The sequence below is a fragment of the Notamacropus eugenii genome, chromosome 1, assembly GCF_028372415.1.
Source record: "Notamacropus eugenii isolate mMacEug1 chromosome 1, mMacEug1.pri_v2, whole genome shotgun sequence".
NCBI lineage: Eukaryota > Metazoa > Chordata > Mammalia > Diprotodontia > Macropodidae > Notamacropus > Notamacropus eugenii.
Window position 1 is genome coordinate 153221707 of NC_092872.1, and position 20383 is coordinate 153242089.

Below are 20383 nucleotides of genomic sequence, written 5' to 3' on the forward strand. Positions count from 1 at the left end.
GCTCAGTACTTAGAATGCTTTATAAATGTAGATTATCATAATGGATTTTGCATCTTTTTTTTGCACATTACTGTTATTTAAAAAGTAATTCTAACAAGTCCCTAAAAATGGACAGGACTATTAAAAAAAAGAACCTTTAGAGTCTTGAATTTTGTTTCAGAACATAATTATACCTTTTTTGAGCTACTCAGGCATCTTAGTTGCAAAAGATTATTTTTCCTTAGGAAGTTTAAGAAACCCCTTTCTATTCAGTTCAGCCAACAGTAACTGAATGCTTATTATGTGTGATGAGGTACAGTGTTAGGCACTGGGAATATAAGAATGGAAAATTGCATAGTTCCTGACCTCAGGGAACTTGCTTTTCTCAAACTGCCAGTTAGAGGGAACAGAAGTATAGAAGTCATACTTTTTGTTTCTTTTGTTACCTAAAAAAGAACGGCTAAATAGCCCCAACACAGAGATGCTTTAACAGAGTTTTGAGATGGTTGTCTGTGTTCCAGATTAGTTAAAACATGCACTTGGACTGTCATTTTTGCTACAATGCTAGATTTAAAAGATAGGATAATGAATTAGGATACTTTTTGATTCCTTCCTTTTCCATGGTTGCTTAGAGTCCGTGTTTTATTGTCCTGGACAGCAGTGAGAAGTATCATGGTGTAGTAGAGGATGAGGACTGTACCAGAAGTGAGAAGAGCTAGATGCATGGAACCTTAGATTGAGAACTTGGAAGGGGCCTCAGAGATGATCTCATCTGACCCTGGCCTTTTCTGAATGAAGCAGCCAAGATGGAGAGATCACACAGGTGTAAGTGGCAGAATTGGAATTCAGAGTTATGCCCTCCAACTCACAATCAAATGCTAATCACTGCCGCATGTCTAGTTTGGTTGTCGCTGTTGTGTGACTTGAGCAGCTTGTTTAATCTCTAGGCTTGTATTTTAAAAGTGGAGATAATGTTTTCCTGCCCACCTTAAAAGTCTAGTGAGAAGAACAAGTTAGATAATGTATGCATCGGTTTTCAAAGCTGTGTACTTTCTGATAAAAGAGAACAAGTGATTCACAGACATGGACATTCAGGCCTTAGTTCTTTGTAGGTAGGGGAAGTCTGGAGAATTCCCTTGCTTCTGTTCCATACATAGCACTTCTGGGTGCCTACATCTATGGGTAATGGTCATTGGTGCGTTGTAAATCTGATTTCTAATTATAGTCATTCAATAAAATTTAAGTATGAAAGGAACATTTTGATACTCCACCCTTTACCCCATGGCATTCTTTGTAACAGAATTTGATCTTTGGCTTCAGTGTGTTTTCAGTTCGAAATAATAGAAAGAAAGAAAGCAATTTACTTTTCATTTTTGTGAAAAGCACTGATTTTTCAGAATGAGCAGATAGCTAAAACTCTGCAGATATGATATATTATTGAAAATGAAAGTGGTTTCTCTCTAATTTGATCTCTAATTGGAATTTATTTTAATTCTAGAACATGGTCCAAGACAATTCCTGGGAAAGTTGAATTCTTCTCTAGTGAGGGTTCAGACACATCCATACCGATTCCCATAGTGCCACTACAGGGTGTGGATGACTCCTATCCACCCCAGAAGAAGTCCTTTATGATGCTCAAGTACATGCACGACCACTACTTGGACAAGTACGAATGGTTTATGAGAGCTGATGATGATGTTTACATCAAAGGAGATCGTCTGGAGAATTTTCTAAGGAGTTTGAATAGCAGTGAACCCCTCTTTCTTGGGCAGACAGGACTGGGCACAACAGAAGAGATGGGAAAATTGGCTCTGGAGCCTGGTGAGAACTTCTGCATGGGTGGTCCTGGTGTGATCATGAGCCGAGAGGTTCTTCGAAGAATGGTACCACACATTGGAGAATGCTTGAGAGAAATGTATACAACCCATGAAGATGTGGAAGTGGGACGGTGTGTCCGGAGATTTGCAGGAGTACAGTGTGTCTGGTCTTACGAGGTAAGAACAGAATTGTTTAATAGTTTGTAAACATTTTTGGCTTTTAGTATTGAATCAGTGTGGGAAATTCATATATCTCTCTCACATTGAAAGTTCTGTTATGAAGTTATTACATGCCCTTTGTATGTTTGTTTCTGATTTGTTTCACTTTTTCCCCTGCAAGTTTTGCATTTCTTTTTCTTCTATTTAATGTGAAGGATCCTCTGTTTTTCTTCCATAAATGGTGCCTTCAGTTTTTAATAATGATGCTTGGTTTTTGTTACTTAAGCCTGAACAAGAAATTAGTTCACTGTAATTGTTTCCAGCCTATAGTTAACAAATAGTGGAAAATGAAAAAGGGATTTTCAGACTTGTGTAGTCAAACCGTTGCATTTCACAGATAAGAAGCCTGAGGCTCAAACCAGTGAAATCCCTTGTCTAAAGTCATGACTATGTCAAAAGGTCATCTAATTCAGTTAAACCTTTCAAAAGTGACACTGCTGTATATGAGACGTTCTTCTATGCAAGCAGAAATACAAAGATAAAAGACATATTTCCTGTAAGGCCTTATAGTTTAGCCTTGTAAGTATAGCCTTATACATTATAAGCCTTACGTTTAAGTGTGGCCTTATATGTATAAACCAAAGGCCTTACACGTATAAATAGGCAGTACAAAATGGAAAGTAAGAGTATAGGAGAGGGACAAACAGAAGGGGGTAAGATCTATGGAAGATGTGATTCCTTCCAGTATGAGAGGACAAGGTGTGGAAATAGGGTAGAGTTTAATGCATGAAGATTGATTTGGATATTGTATATTGAGAAGGGGGATGTTGAAGAAATTAAAATTAATTCCAGACATAGGAGAGAACACAGAAATAGAAAACATCTAGATAAATTTGGAGAATGAATGGTGTAGTTTGAAGGATCATTGATTAGAATGGGAGTGACTGGAAGATTAAGAAGTTTGAACTTTACTTGGTAGACAATGGGGAGCCACTGAAAGTTTTTGAGCAGGAGAATGACATAATGTAGCAAGCTTTGATCCAACAACAATATGATAATTGATATAGAAAAATTATTTCTTCAGAAATAGCGATTGAAAATGACTTGCTAATAATGAAGTTGAAGATTCTTTGTACTCTAATGCATTCCTCATTCCTTCATAAAGCTTTAAAAATTATGATGGCTTTTATGTTTGTCCTTCAAATTCAGAGAAACTTACTTTACTTTTGAAAAATGGAATACCTTTCTCCCATGTAGTAATATATGCAAGGAAAGGAAATTACATAATTAAGGATACATAATATGTAGCAAACAGTTAATTTTCATTTGAGATAAATTTTCCCAAGTAATTGATCATGGAGGCACTTTATTCTTGCCAACACATGCTTTTAAATTTCTTCTAATCAGAGTTTCTTCTGGTTGAAATTTAGAGAGGTGCACATTTTCAGTGCTCCAGCGAGTATCGTTTGTTTTCATTTCAAGTTATAAGATCACAAAGTTGTGTGGCAAAGACAAGACTTGATCATAGTGCACACTTGGATCTCTTCCCCCTTAAATTGCATTGCATTAAGCTAAAGATGTATAAGGGATCTTATTTTTCAAAGATAAAAGATAGCTAAGAGAGTCCGTGAGAAAACACAGCTGTTTTGAGGATTTTATGCAGTTGTAAGCAGCTGTCTTATGGATTCTATATTTCTGGCTTCCTATTAGAACAGAAATATTTCTATGCTAATTATGTGAATAGAAGCTCAGGATATGTAATATTCTAAAATTTTATTATTTTAACTAAAAATGTTAAACTAATTTTTGTTCTTGGTTTTTATATCACCTTTATTTCCTAATGTATCTCTCCACCACCTCCCCCCAGAGTATCTTATAGCACAGAATTTAGAAACAGGAAAAATAGTTTAGCAAAACTAATCAGCATTGAAATTGTGCTGTTTCTCACACACTCTCGTGTCTATAAAGAAATGAGGGGAAGTACCTCCTAATGTCTCATCTGTGAGGATACTTTTGGTCATGACTTCTCAACATTTGTTCTGTGTTGTGACGGTTCTTTCCAAACGTTGACGTCTCCTTGTTGCAGTGCACCTTGTTTTCCTGGTTCTTCGTACTTGACTCTGCATCAGTTCCTATAGGTCTTCCTCTGCTTCTTTCTATTGAGCGTTTTTATTTTTTTCTTACAGCTTATTCTGTTATTCATGTGCCACAATTCGTTTACCCTCTTCCCATATACAAAATGTGCCGCTGTGACTGTTTTGGTGCCTTTCTCTGTCACTGACCTTGGGAGAGGAGTTTTGCTTAGGAGAGAAATCTTTGCTTAGGAGAGAAAATAGACATTTTAGCGACTCTCTTAGCTTAATCCAAATTGATTTACAGAATGATTGAACCAGTTTGTAGCTTTATCAGCCAATCATTAGTGTGCCTGGTTTTTTCCACAACCTCTCCAACCTGACTAAATTGTCTCCTTTGATAGTTGTCTCAATAGGAAGTGAGATTTCTGGATTATTTTTATTAACCATTTCTTTAATTGTTTGAGCATTCTATTGGAGCATTCTTTCATATTTGTAGTTGTTAATAGTTTCAAGTACTTGTGAGAACTGTTTATTCATATCCTTTATTTATCTTTGGTGGGGGGGTGGCGATTGGCTTCTGTTCTCATATCTTTCTTTTAGTTTTCTTTTTATCTTGGATGTCGGAACCTTGTTAGAGATGTTTGATAAAAAATATTTCCCCCAATTTCTTGCTTCCCTTCTTGTCCCTGGTTGCATCGATTTTGCTAATACAAAAAGCTTTTAAATTTTGTCATTAAAATTATTTTATCTTTTGTAACCACCTCTAACTCTTGCCTGGTTAAGAATTCATCCTTGTGAGAGTATTATAAATGCACCTCTTTGTAGCGTTTCTCATATCTATTTCTTTTGATGTGCGCTTTCCCTGCTAGTGTACTTGTGGCCACTTTATTTTAGATGAATGCCAGAACAGGAGAGTTAGAACTTATGTTTTCAGTGTTCTTTATAACATTAATGGCAGTTACAGTCAATTCTCAGGACTGTAGGATGAGGATGTAACAGGAGCTGAGAAACAGGGTACCTGGGCACTGAGAATTGATTGTAATGTCATTTCTGGAAACCTGGAAGGAAGATTCAATATCAGTATAACATTGAGATTGCTTTATCCGATGACAGCGTGAAGGCCCAAGGCAGCGGAGTCGTTTGCTTGGCGTTTGGGTTGACCAGCAATGCCGTTGTTTCTTTCTGGGTATCTGAAAGTTGGCGGCCTGCTGAATAGCAGCAGAACACTACGTTTGAGAGACTTTCCTGGCAGGTATTTTCACAATTGCTTTCTTGGCATCCTTTGTCACTTGTGTTTTTAAGGTATCTAGAAAAAACAACCATGGAGCAAGGTTGGATAATGTGAGTTGCTATTTACAGAATCCTTATTTTAACAGAGGTGTGGCATTGAAGCCTTTGTCATCTGTGGAGGATGTTACGTGCACTATTTTAAGACAGTTTTTCCTCTGATAATATCAGAAAAAAATGCCTTCTACTTTCTACCAGCTCTGAAGTAAGGGAGTAGCGGTAGTCAGACTGTTTTACACAGTGTTGTGTAATTGGATGCGTTCTTAAGAGCAGGAAGTTTGTGTTTTGCAGTGGCCTATGCAAAATGGGTGCTCGAATTTTTGTTAAATCCATCTTTAAACATTTATTAAGAGTTCTATATGCTGAGCACCATGCTGTGATGATACTGAGACAGTGAAGTAGTCCTGTTCTTGAGGAGTTTACAGTCTTACCAGGGGAGCAGCTTGTACATGTATAGGTAGAGGGAAGATAATCTGGTGTGTGCTTGGGATCAGGAAAGCTTTGTGGCAAAGGCAGCACTTGAACTGAAACTTGAAGGAAGCCAGAGAAGCTAGGAAGCAAAGGAGAGAAGGAAGAGTATTCTGGCATAGGAGACAGATAATGGAAAGGCAGAAAATAATGTATGAGGAGAGGAGGCAATATCACTGGATTGTAAATAGCGTGGGTTAAGGGAAATAATATGTAATTAGGCTGGATAGCTTGTTTGACCCAGATTGTGCAGAACTTTAAATGCCCAACAGGAGTTTGTATTTACCCCTATCAGTAATAGAGAACCATAGAGAAGTTGTTTGAATAGGGGAGTGACGTGGTCAGACCTATGCTTAAGGAAGATCACTGTGGCAGCAGTATAGAGGATGGATTGGAATGGGAATGTACAGGAGGCCATTCGAAACATCTAAACTTGGAAAGTCTGAACTTTAGACTGTTCTCACAGTACAAGTGAAGGTGATGAGGGCCTGAATAAAAATGTGCCTATGTGAGTGGAGAAAAGGGACTATCTATATCTATATATAAATACATATGTAAGATAAATTGTAGAATTAGAACTTATAAGATTTGAGCCGTGGGAGGTAAGTAGGATGAGTGGGAGTGTTGTTTTGAACCTGATAACTTTGAGATCCAACAGATAGTAGGTGATGTGAAACTAGAGCTGAAGAAAGAGGCTAGCACTAGTGTGTAGATCTAGGGGTCATCAGCATGGTGATGATAATTAAACCCATGAACACTGAGATAACGTAGAGAGGACCCAGGACAGAGCCTTGGAATTACATTCACAGTTGAGGCTGGGATATAGAATTTGGACCAGCAAAGAAAACTGAGGAGTGATAAGACAGGTTGAAGGAGAACTAGGAAGGGATATTTTCATGAAAACCCAGAGAAGGGAAAGTATATAGGATAGTAGTGTGGTCAGTAGTGTCACATACTACAGGTTTAGAAGGATAAGGAGAGACACCGACAGACAGACACCATAAGTTCTCTCATTTGAGAGTTGGTTGATAACTTTAGGGAGAGCGGTTTCTGTTGAGTGAGGTTGGGAGCCAGAGGTTGAGAAGTGAGAGGAAAGGAAATATAAGGCTTAAACCTCCTGACTCCTAATCCAGTGTTCTTTTTGCTAAAGATTTCTTCCTGTAGTGATGACACAGAGTAAGTAGAACCTTGTTAGGCCAAATTTTGTACTTAATTGACATAATTGTAAAAAATATTATTTTTTATTTTTCCATAGAATTTTGATGACATAATAGGAAACTAATTTACATGTTATTAAACAGTGATTCATATTATCATCTAAAATGCAGAACATTTATTAAACATCAGGTGTGTATTACTATAAAGAGTATGTTAGGGCTAGATGAAATGTAGAGATGAAATAAAATGCAGGCTTTGCCTTCAAGGAACTTAAAATCTAATAGGATAAGACAAATGTATACATAACATAAATAGACAAAATAAGTGTATAGGAGAAGTTTTGATAGATTAGTATGAAAGATTTGAGAATGGAAAAATAGCATTCCAACATTTTAGGGTTATATATTAAGGAATTATTCCTGTTAGAACACTTTTAACAGTTTTATCAGAGTTTCAAAATCTCTGGTATAATAAGTACCTGACTTTAAAGTTCCATCAAGATTAGTCGTTGTGTGACCAGCCAGAAATTAAGAAGAGTTCTTCATGGTATAACTTTTATTAAAAAGACTACTCTTCTACCTAGTACCTTAATTTAGGTTGTAATTTATTATGCATAATTTAATTATATTTTTTACTCTTTTTTTAGCTCATCTGTGAAGGCCAGAGGATTTATTCTTTACCAAATAGAAATAATGACCTGGTGATTGTTTTTATGTCCCTGAAATGGAAGTCTAAATAAATAACTTTGGAGAATTAACTTCCAAATTACTAGTGTTAGTATTCATAATGTTTGTGCAAAACAGACCGGATTTCATTTTCATGGAGCAAGAAATGATTGCAGGTTAAATTCCAAGGTGATTTTAGTGTTTTAATAGTAATTTTATGGCAATAGCTGTTTGTGACAGACTTCATGATGGCTGTGCGAGAGGCTAGCAGTTGGGTATGCTACAAGAGAAAGAGAAGGGTTGTGTTATTCCTTCTTTGCCATGTTACTTGGAGGTAGTACCTGGAAATAAGGGAATTGGTAGTAGGGGGGCATTTCACTGTGTAGAATCAAGATATATGTGTTCAATTCCTGTCTGTTCGCACTTGTTGGCTTAATGTCTGTGATCCTCAGTTTCCCCCCCAGATCTCCGTGTGTTTAGCCAAATAATCCAGTAGTAGATGTCCAGCTTCGGTGGTACGTGTAAGACCCACGTGGCATTAGTCAGCTCCATACTTGGAAACCCTTCTGGTCTGGACGGTAGGCAAAGTGAAGTTAAAGAGAGTGAGGAGAGATTTACTTTGTTCCAGCTGCCCTGTGATATGCTCATCTTAAACTGAACTACTTAATACTGTGCCGTTCTCAACAACCATAAATACTCTAGGTTGCTGGCCTGACATAAATTACAGGTGACACATCTTAATTTTATAAAGTTTCTTTTGTGACAGAACTTTTATTAAAAGATCACTTTTAAAATGGAGTGTTATTACTCCTGAAGTGTTGTAAAATAATCTTTTAAAAAACATACATTTAATACCAGTTTTCTGTATAAGTTTATGTGGATTTGTGATGTGAAATTAGTCTTAGCTGAAATTCTTTTTAAGTCTTGACACAAATCTTGATTATTTTAAAGATGTAATTTGTCTTTTTGAAACTCCCCAATTAGAAGAATGTAAGATCTGAACCCATAGCATTTTGTTTTATATAAAACCGATATTATAAAGAACCTATTATCAATTAGTAGAAGAATATATGAGAAGTTGGATCTTGTTTTCCTTTTTTAGTCGCCTTTGCACCCCCTACATTTTGGAAAGTAGTCAAGGTCATTTCTGCATGTAAAGGTAGCATACTTTTTGAAGTTATCTTGAAATGATACTTGAAGATAGGCAAGGTGGATTGAGTGGATTCCTAATCAGAAAATGAACACACATCCCTTGCATGTGTACTGTGTGCCCTAATCTGTGGCAGATCTTGTGGGAAAAGACTGTCAAATGTGGCCATTACCTCCAGAGATTTTACAATTTAGTTGGGGAAATAAAGCATGTACAGATGAGGAAACTGGATACCAAATTAAGACCTAATCTGTATGGCATGGATTGTAAAGATCCTAGTTCAGAGGAGGGCAAGATCACTGATATTTCTGTGACAGGGGAGACCACGGGAAGGAACCAAAAAACTTACAATAAAACAGAATGTAAAAAAACACAGTGCTTTTGATACTGTTGGAATGGATTATAAAGGAACGTTGTGTTCTGACTTGCTTCAGTAGCCTAGAAATTTTTTTCTAATTTTTGAATTTTTCCTATGGAGTTTGTACAAGACTTATTTACAGATGATTCGAGACCTCTACCTAAGACAGAGCCAGGAGCCAGGAAGGAGGAGGAGGCAGAAAGGACCTCAGAGCAGCCACAATAGATGCAGCAAAGTCTACTCACTGACACTCACTTTTAATTATAAGGCAACCCCTCAGGCCCTTATTCAGAGACTATTTACCCATACTATACATACAATTATAATGAGCTTGATTATCTGTTTTCCAAGTCCAGGGCAAATGAGAAGCAACCCATTAGAGATAAGGAGAAGGATTGTTGCAGTCAGACCTGCTGGTGCCCTGGTGCCCTTTGGAGCTTTTGGATACTCTGTTCTCCGACTCCCCTGTGTTCCTAGACTGTTTTTGTCTCCTCACTCTTAAATGAAACTTGGCTTTCCCTGGGGAAACCACATGCCCCAGAACCCTGTTAGCTGGGAGCCACTCCATCTTCCATTGTCCCTAACTCCCAGGGCCAGGAGGAGGAGTTATTTCCAGAACATTCTTCTGCCTAACTTTCCTCAGTGCCCTTGCCTCTTCTGAAGTCCACGTTTATTCTACCCTCTCTCTATCTTTGTTGTTTTAGTCTCCTGACCTTCCCATTGGTTTCCCAACTCTTTTGTTGAAGTTAGCCACCATATTCCAACAGCATTCTGCATTCTAGGCAAACTGGCTTACTGTATCCTTTATTCCATTTCCCACCTTCATTCCTCGGCTAGACTGACACCCTTTCCCCTAATTCTTGTCATGTTTTTCCTCTTTACCCTCTAGAAATCCTTAGCTCCTTTAAAGATTAAGGTTAAATGCTACCTCCTTCATGAGGTCTTTCTTATTTCCTTTTCCTCAATCCTCCATAATTACACTGTATTTACTCTGTATATATTTTTATCTAGTGAGTAGCATGGAGTTAGCGCATAGAGAGCTGACTTTGGAGTCAGGAAGACCTGAGCTCAAATTCTACTCTGATACATAACTTGTTTTGTGACTCTGGGTAAGTCACTGAACCTCAGTGCCCAAGGTAATGCTTGCTCTAGGATTATTTAAGGGTATGAACCATGAAAACTAACTTATTTGTGTATGTGTTGTGCCCCCGAATGCAGATTCCTTGGGGTGCTTATCTTTATATCTTCAGTGCCTAGCATAGTGCTGAGATTATAGAGGATTCTTTTAACAAGTGTTTGTCGAATTGAACTCTGTTCCCTGAGGTGTTCATGTTCATAGTCCTTTCAGCATCTTGACCTTGTCTTTCATCTCCTCATGACTGTCTTCTCTATCTCAATGACTTGCTTATACCTTGGATCATAGCATTTCACAGAACTGTGCCGTAGTGAATTTCAGAAGCTTTTCAGTCTAGCCATAGATTTCCTCATCCTTTGGGCCTTCCATCACTCTAGACCTGCTAATCCTCATCTATTGGTAATCTCAAACATCCTACTTTAGCTACTAGGCTGTTGAAACAAATCACAAAGTGGGAGTTTACCCACTCCATTCATTTGAGGCTTTACTGCTATCTAATATACTTACATTTGAATTCTGTATCTTATTGGCCATGGCACATATAAGAAACTTCTTCCACGTTTCTCAAGCCTCTCCCTGTGCCCTCTTTTCCAGAGCTTTTTACCTCAGATTTAGGCCCTGTGAAAGGAGTTGTTATACTTCTCCGTCCTCAGGTATCATTATGCTCTTTGCTCTTTACTTCTGGATCACAGAGAAAGGTATTCCTCATCTCTAATTAGGCTAATTCCTCTACTCACGCTCTTGGATCCTGGCCTTTCCTGCCTCTTCTGGCACTGTGTTCGAGCTGCTTCCCCTCATCTATCTTGTATTCTTTTCTCTTTTTTTCTGATCGTTATCTTCCCACTTGAACGCAAAATGCTTGGTTCTTTCCAGTCCTGAAAATGGCTTCCTTTGACCCATCTACTTAAACTGTGTTCCTTTCTTTACTTCCTGTTTCCTTAAAAAGTTGTCTGCACATGATGCTTCTGCTCTGCCTCTTGCACCTCAGCCCCTGCTTCTACAGTGCTCTTGGAACAGATTAGTCATGGCCATGTGGTCTAGGAGCCTTTCCCTCTCTTCATCTTCCCTGATGCCTGCAGAACTTGATATCACTGACCATCCACTCCTTTATATCTACCCCTTGGTTTCCCATGCCCTTTTCTCTGGATTCTCTTCATTTCTTCCTCTAAAATGTTTCTTCTCTTTTTTACTTCCTCCTTGAATTCTTCCTAGTCCCTTAACATGAATCCCAAAATTCTACCTGACTATCTTTTCTTTTTCAGCAGTCTTTCTCATTACCTGTAGACAGATAGACAGACAATTCCCAAGTCTCTGTTTTTCTGCCTCCTTATATCTTTCTCTTATCCAAGTTAGTTTTTTTCCCTTTAAAGTCTTGGTTCAAAGAAGACATTCTCAGAGTTACCTTGAAAACACAGATATTCAAAACCCTCATTCCTGGTTAACTGGCAAGTGATGTCTTGCTGAAAAGAAATATTGGCTCATGTTTTGAACAATTATTATTAAAGTTGACTAAAGTTTTGCCAATTTCACTTCAACATTTAGACAATATTGTAATTTTGACAGGCTGAGAAATACTGATCTTAATATTAAGCAATATATATTCAAAGAATTGAAGTTCAGTAATAGTTGACAGTGTTTGCAGTGTTTGAAATGTGACAAACATTAACATAATATTATTGAGTTATTTTTAAAAGTTTAGCATTTTGATCATTTGACATAATTTTGTTTAGCTTGTGGTATTGTAGGATGAATAGGATTTCCTTGCTTCTAAGGTGGTGGAGTAGAGATCAGGATTGTTTCATTACTTAGTGACTGGTATTATTTGGGTGTTCCTTCATTGTCAGAAGAACTTAAGGACATTTTGGTTTTGCTCACAGTGAAGTAACTTGAATTTCTCTTCCTTGATCTGAAGTTGCCCGCTGACTGAAGCACAGTATTAGTGTTACGCATAGGAATGTGGACTGGACCAGTGATTTTGTTGGTAAAGGAAACTCCTTCAGCTAATGAAGGGTGGGTACTTTTTTAGGAACTTATAGTCTTAGAGAGTCACATGTGGCACTGAGAGGTTAAGTGGCCTGTCCAGAGTACTGTTGGATGGCGTTGATCCTGGATCCTGGGCCAGGTCTCCATCTACTCTGCCAGGCTGCCTTTCATTATGCACTAGGATAAGTTTAAAAAGGGACAATGTTCCTATCTCCAAAGAGCTTACACAAAAAAATGCTTCATTATGAAGAAACATGTAAACCATGGCAAAGAAATTGTAATTAGGGAGAGGATGAAGAGTAATTTGAACTCAGTATTCTTACTTAAGGCTTCCTGAAACATAATTTGAAGGAAAGAGTTTTCAAGGAAGTGATCATTTGATCTCACCTCCTGACGTCCATGACAGTTTTCTCTTTTTTTCTTGATAATATTCAAGACTAAAAATGAAACAGTCACCTAAAGTATCATATTTTGGTGTTTTTTAGTGCTTTGATTGTTTGGCAGTATTTCAAGTCACACATATTTGAAGGAAGGGGAGACAACAATGAGTAAGAGAAAGGAGTCAGTTGACCAGATTGAAAAAAAAGAATTTCTGGAGATGATAGTGAAGAGAAATGAAAGTGAGGATAAAATTGGTCCAAACTGGCAAAAGTCCAGTTTCTGTAGTGTAAATGACAGGAAGTAAAATAGTTTGTTGTTAGTAGAGGAGTCAGTGACTTATTACATCAGTTTGTATTGCTTTTATGTCATGTTCTGGAACCATTTCTTCTTGTTACAGTGATTGTTTTGGTATTAATGGTGTCATGCAGAAACCAAAATTGCAAGTTAATCAATATTTGAGTTATTGTGTGTAGAATGCAGTAGTATAGTCGTGGGCAAGTAGAAAAAGAAATGGAAGATATTTGTCAGTTATACAATATTGAGGAGACCAGCTCTGCCTACATTGCTTGGTAGGTTGATATTTATTGTGCCTTTTCTCACAGTGAAGTGAAGTGACACAAAAGGGCTCTATTGACATTTGATTTGTTCAGTTTTAAGCACTTTTTATGTGTAAAGAACTACATGTAATGATGAGGTGAGGGGAAGACAAAATTTCGATGAGTCCTCATGAAAGTTCACAGTCTAGAAGAATAATAGTTATTTTTGTGTGATGTTTTACAACTACAAAACAACTTTGTGAAATAGGTTTCGGAAGTATTTTTGCTTTATATTAGAGGAAATCAAATATGAATGTGATGGAATACTATTGCGCTATAAGAAATGATGAACAGGCAGACTTCCAAAATACCTGGAAAGACTTACATGAACTGATGCTGAGTGAAGTGAGCAGAACCAGGAGGACATTATACACAGTAACAGCCACAGTGTGAGGACTGTTTTTGATAGAGTCCTCTATAGCAAAGTAAGGACCTAAAACATTTCCAGGATGCAAAGTGCCCTCCACATCCAGAGAGAGAACTATGGAGTTGGACCACAGAATGAAACAGACTATTTTCTCTTTTGTTATGTTTGCTTTTGTTTAGTTTTATTCATGCTTTCTCCCTTTCATTTTAATTCTTCTATGCAACATGATGAATGTAAAAATATGTTTAATAAGAATGTATGTGTTCAGCCCATATAAGATTGCATGCCCTCTTGGGGATAAAGGGGGAGAAAATTTAAAACATGGAAGTGATTGTTGAAAATTGAAAACAAATAAGTAAATAAATTTGAAAAAAAATTAGAGGAAATTGAGGTTCAGAGATATGAAATGACTGGTCAAGTCATTAGCTAGTGAGACGAGCTGAATGAGCAAGAGACCCTAGAGTTCTAGGGAGAGGGAACGGGGTATAATTTTATAGCAAATGACATATTGAAAAGAAATGTTAAGTCAATTGATAAACTTAAAGACAGAAGTAAATGGTGAAGTTTGATGATATGCAGTGTGCTGCTTTTTGTCTCTGCAATTCCTAAGATTTTATTCTTGTCTTGATTAGAAATCTATCACTAACCTAACAATGTAAACTTTTTTGACTAATTATTTTTGAATCTATATCCAACAGAAATGAAGAAACAAGCAGATAGAACATAAAAATGTCATTTAATTGAATGAAAAAGTTGTTGGTGTATCTCTTGGTATAGTATTGAAAGTTGGTTGTTAATTTAATCTGGTTGGAGGGGAGGGTTAGATCTTCTAAAATTGTAAATGGATACTGTGCAGTATGTGAGTTTTAGCTAACTGACTTCTAGGAAATGTAAGACAGAAAGTTCTTTGTTTTAGAGGGCTGCAGAATCCTGACCCTTTTAAAGAGTGTATCATGTAAGCAAGCTTATAATGTACCATGTTATTGCTGTAAGAAGTTTGTAACAGCACTACTGGCGCAAAATTTGTCCCTGGCTAAAAAGGATCTTTCAGCGTTCAGTTAGCAGTTTAAGGCTAACTTTATTGCTAACGTCATCAAAGCTAATCCTGTAGTATTTTGTTTCTCTGTTTTCTCTCAGTGAAACCTTAAAGGAAAAAAAGGGGGGAAATTATGTCTGTAACTTATTTTCTATGACTTTTTTATATTTTATAAATTCTCCCCTTCCATGCTTGAGTATTGTGAATAACAATTTTCCTTTAAACATATTTACATAGCAAATGCTTTGGTTTTTTAACCAGGTTTTAAAATTGAAGCCCTAATATTAACCTTTTTTATTGTTACAAAATGTGGTATGGTTTGTTTTTACAGATCAAAAAGAGGGGAACAGGTTTATTATTTTTATCTTTCGTTTATTTATGTTATGAGACAATTCTGTAATGTGCGTGAAATATCTGGGGGGATTTTAAATCTATTTGATATTCTACTTGCTGTGTTGGTTCACATTTGCCCTCTTTTCTCCTCCACTCCCATTTCTGCCATATTAAAACTTAGATCTCTAGTGCACATATGGTTTTTTTCCTTTAAAAGATAACTCATTTTTAGGGTCACAGATTGCATTCAAATCAAAATGGTATCTATAAGTAAATTTGTAATTTAGAATTCATAGCTACTGCCAGCTCTTGATTTAGCTGCCCTATAAGGATAGGTAATTTTTTTAAAATTCTGATAACATACAAATAGCTAATATTTAAATTTTAGAGTGTACAGTAATATTTTTGTTGCACACGGATTTGTTAAATTTTAGAACTAGGAGGAACTTTAGAGATCATCTTATCCAATAGCTACTCATACTCTATCACAGGTGAGGAAATTGAAGCCTGTACAGCTGTAGTCCTATGCTTCATGGCATGTTGCCATTTAGTGACCTATTTCCCCAATTAGGTTTTGCTTGGAGAAATAAAAGAAATACATTAGATTGTGCACATATAACATTTGGGCAGCAAGGGAAATCATTCCAGAGGGTCTGCTTCACATTCACAGATGTGAACCCAGTGTTACAAATTTGCTTTTGATAAATTACGTACAAGGAGAGTTGAGAGTTGATTTAAAAAAAAAAACTATACTATTTTATTTATTAATAGTACCTGACCATTATTATCACTTTTTAGGGAGCTCTTCAAGAATATTAAACATTGATAATTTTATTGAATGTTGGCTTCGATATAAAATAATTATTTGCTACAGTAAAATATAAAAATTATTTTCTTTTTGTTTCAACCTTTATCAAAAATCTCTTTAAAGGTACATGTAAAGGTTAGTTTTTAATTGACATAGTATGGGAATTAGGAAATATGGATTCTAGTCTTGGTTCTGTCCAGTTGCTCTAGAAACTTGTTACAAGTCACTGAATTTGTCAGAGCTTCAACTTACTCTCCTGTCATGCAAGAGTCAGTTGATTCTAAAGTGCAACATGCAAAATGAACTATTTTTCCTACTCTTCTGAGGTTTTGAGTGGCCAAGGGAGTAAAACTTAGCCATTAACTGTCATATATTTGTCGAAGGTTTGGGGTAGAAGAGTTGCATTAGTTCAGTACGGCTGAGATGTGATCAGATCCTGTCTCACCAGTGCATGCATATTTCCAGGGTAAATTCACAAAATGCAAACTCTCTTCTTTAAAGACAAAATCAGGATATTTATTTACATACCAGAAAGCCAAATCCATCATAGTAACAAAAAAATCTTTACACATTCAATGCAGGAGCACAGCCATCCCCCAAGCCTTCCCTGTGGCAGGCCTCCCCATAAACAAGCTCCCTTAGGTAAAATCACTCCCTCTCTCACTCTAGCTAGCAGCTCTCTCGGCTCTGCCTCTCTCCCTGCTGCACCCTTCCTGCTCCTCCCACCACAGGCTTCGTGTGACTCAAGCTGTGAGCTGGGCCAAAGCTCAGAGCAGGTCACATGGGCCTGTTAAGTAAGGGGTACGGAAGATCTTCAGATTCCCTTACCATTACAGAACCTTACTCATCTTTTTTTTTTTGCCATTTACTTTTTCCAGAAAAGTGAATGGCATAAAAAGTTTCGGTTTGCATTGCTAATTGAGGTTTTATTGTATTTTAATAATTCAGAGAAACTTGGAAATTATTCTTAGAGATTACTTTTCAATTCACATGACTGAAAATAGACACTAAATAAAGACACATAAATCTCTGTGTCTCTCCTAACATATGTTAATTCCCTTTGCCATTAAAATGTCACTTTCTTGGGCATTATATTTGCTGAAAATGTTTTGTTTTTGCCTTTTTGGTTTAGGTACAGATCAGACTTTGTTTTGGTGAGCTCTGTTAACTCTCCAGATTCTCGGTGTCAGATGTTTGTAGTTTCACGGATTACAGTAGTATTCAGTAGGTTTTTGAAGCTCTACATCTTTGTTAGTTATTTCACCATATTTGTCTCATGAACTTTGCTTAAATGTCCCATGAGTTTAGAAGAAAGAATGGTGGTAAAGAAGTCTAACCAAGTTAAATGGGGGGAGGACTGGCATAAAGGGGTACTGTCAGAATCAGGAAGAGCCTTTATGTGGCTGGCATCAGTGATCTATATTTAATGTCAGTAGCTTGGTGATGCAATGGATAAAGATAGGAACATGGACTTAAGAAAACCTGAGTTCATATCTAACCTCAGATACTTAATAACCATGACCTTGAGCAAGTCACTTAACATGTGCTTGCCTCAGTTTCCTCACCTGTAAAATGGAGATAACAATAGGGTTCTTGTGAGGGTCAGTTGAAATAATAATTGTAAAGCCCTTAGCACAGTGCTTGGCGCATAGTAAGCACTGTATAAATGTTCGCTATTATTAGCTAGTAGTTAGCAGCAGCAGCAGCAAGCAGCTACCAGTAGGAGTGCCCACCTCTCCGGGTTATTGTGAAGAGCGCACGAGATAACATTTGTCAAAAGTGCTTAGCGTACGGCCTGGCACATAGTAATCAGTTGTTATGCTGTGAGAACATAATTTAGTCACAGGACCAGCTTATCACATGTGATAGGTGGCTAATATATCATGCATCTCTGGAGTATTGTTGGAAATCACTAAATCACTAGGATGCAAGCCTGTTTTTGTTATAGAGATATTCGTTTATAAAGAAATTTGACATTCATTTGAATTTTCTTAGAGAGAAATTCTCATCACAATAGCGGGTACAAATATCTCCACTCTTTAAATTGATTTTACCTTATTGTTAGATTTCTTCAAATAGTTCTCTTGAATCACTAGAGGAAGACTTGGGCATCTGGACGTTTCCTTTCTTGCCTTTAGTCAATACAAAGCTTAGTACACTAACAACTAACCAGATTGACAAGAATTCACTTCTGGAAGAGGACTTTGATGCTGTAACTTTAGCTCCAAGACAAAATCTGTGGTTTGTCATAAGAAACAAATATGATTACACATTGATTCAGCTTTTGTTGTTGTGGATATTTTCGTTTTTGAAGCTTCAAAGGATTTCTTGGCTTCATGTGTTTTTTAAATTACTTTTTCCATTTCCATTTAAATTACTTTTTCCATATGTTATTTCTATTGATTTTCCTGTTTGACTGTGAAGTTCCTTTTGCAGATTTGTATGTAAACTCAATCCTCTTGAATTAATGTGCTTGTTAATTTTCTAGATTCTCTGAGGCCAGAGGCAAGGTAGCCCTTTCTTTACAGCCATACTTTTTACTGATTCAGGAAGCAGTAATACTTTTTTTCTGTAAAGTCACATTTAGAAGACTAAATTGTTCGTATGGTTTTAGGGTTGTAGTTGTAAGGTTAAAAAGAGAATTACATTATCATTATGTAAAAATGTTCAGTTGAGGTCAAAGCTAAACATACTAATCCTATTCTGTTGTTACTTTTAAAATTATATTTGCATTATGTTTGTTCTTTGCTCTTTTATCTGGTTAGTATTTAGAAATTATTTTTAGAAACTTTTATTGATGTCTTTTGTTTTTATATCACCTTCATTTCCAAATATATCTCTCTTTCCTCCCCTACTCAGAGAACTCTGGAAACAGATAAAGGCTTGTAGGTAGTACCCAAGCCATAAAATAAACCAAACTAGTATTGTTTTTCTCCTTGAGTACCTGGTTACACAACTGAATTTTTGCAAGGTTGTTTTACAGGAGATTTTTTTTTCCTTTGGAGAAAAGCTTTTTTTTTTTGTTTAACCTTGGAAAGTAAGACACCCTTCTAATATAGGGAAGACTTAAATGTGTTGATGCAGACTGAAGGAGAAGCTGGAAAATAATATATTACCACAATGTAAATGGAATGAAAAAAACAATAAAAAGAAAACTTCTGTAAAATCTTGATTCCAGAGAAAAGATGAGAAAATGTACGCCCCTTCCTTCTGTGCAGAGGTTCAGTGCTGTGGGTGGGGGGACATTATATATATAGCCAAATTAATTTGATCCATTGCCTACTTTTGCTGGTAAGCTTGTTTTTTCTCTTTCCTCTTTTATTATATGCTATAAGGAGTGATTACTGGAAGAGGACAGTTGGGAGAGAAGGATATATTTGGAAACGTAGGTGACATGAAAACAAAATATGCCAGTAAAAATTAATTTTAAAATACATCAAAATCACAGATGTAGACCAAACACAAAAACATCTTTGCCCTTTTACAACTCTCCAGTTTTAATAGTCTAAGTGTATAGTCAATATGAATATAAAAGATTTTTTAAAGTTCAGTAATGTACTTTGTAGGGGAAAATGAGTTTTTCTCTTTGGCAAAAGATAATGCATTTGAATAATATGTATAACTCCATAGCTTTTGATGAAAAGCAAGGAAAAGACAGCCCCGTTCTTGGCAAGGGCAGAGAGAGAGAGAGAGAGAGAGAGAGAGAGAGAGAGAGAGAGAGAGAGAGAGTGTGTGTGTGTGTGTGTGTGTGTGTGTGTGTGTGTGTGTGTGTTAGGAGAAAGTTGTATAATTGAACATTTTCATTAAATATAAAGAGAGGCAGTAATGAGTCAGGAAGCTGAGTTCAAGTTGGGCCCCTGACATCCTAATTGTGTGACCCTGGACCAGCCATTTAATCTTTCAGTGCCCTAAGCTACTTTCTGAGAATGTAAGATTCAGAGAATCCACAGCTATGTGTTTACAGAAGTGCCTCACTGAGAGCACCCTATACCCAAAGGCCCAGCAATGAGCCTTAGCCCGCTCTCTACCCAAGCACCTCACATTCTGGACTCGGTCATGGGGACTTGCAACAAATCACTTTTTAGCCAGTATTTTCCCCTTGGAAACCTCAGAATTTGTCTCATTTTTCCCAGAGTTTTCTCTGGAAATGGCAGAAAATAGCTCCTGTCTAGACCTCATAGACAAGAATTTTCCAGTTGTCCTCTTGGTTTCATTGTGATTGCCCATACCTTGCATAAAACTCTGTTTTCAGGCTGCTCCTGTTCCTAGTGGGGACCCAGTTAAACATTTGTAGTCCTTGCAAATCATAGCCAATTCGGAATCCCACTTTAGGAAATGAGAAAGATTCCACAGAATCAGCTAGTTAGTGCAATAGTTAGCCTTTTTCTCTTTTCTGATTACCTTCTCTTTTGTCTTAACCCCTCCTCCTCTTTCCATCTTGTGTTTTAATAATACTATAAGCTGGACATGTTTGTGCTTGACTGTAATTAGGATATGGAAAAATCTTAAACTTCTTAACTGAGTTTTGGGATTTGACTTTCTTGTACATTATGACTATTTGTGTGCCTTTGGCAACTGGCCCCTTAATGCACAGAACTTAGAAACTTTTTTTTCCATTACCATTAAGG

At 36.8% G+C, this 20383-nt stretch overlaps 1 protein-coding gene across 1 annotated transcript in view; it reads left to right on the forward strand.

Annotated features, from left to right (window-relative positions):
- CHSY1 (chondroitin sulfate synthase 1) overlaps positions 1-20383 on the forward strand; it is an 85688-nt gene that overhangs the window by 11518 nt on the left and 53787 nt on the right. Inside the window, exon 2 of the mRNA XM_072616910.1 lies at positions 1478-1973. Coding sequence (XP_072473011.1) covers positions 1478-1973 — 496 coding nt within the window. The remainder of the gene's footprint in view (positions 1-1477; positions 1974-20383) is intronic.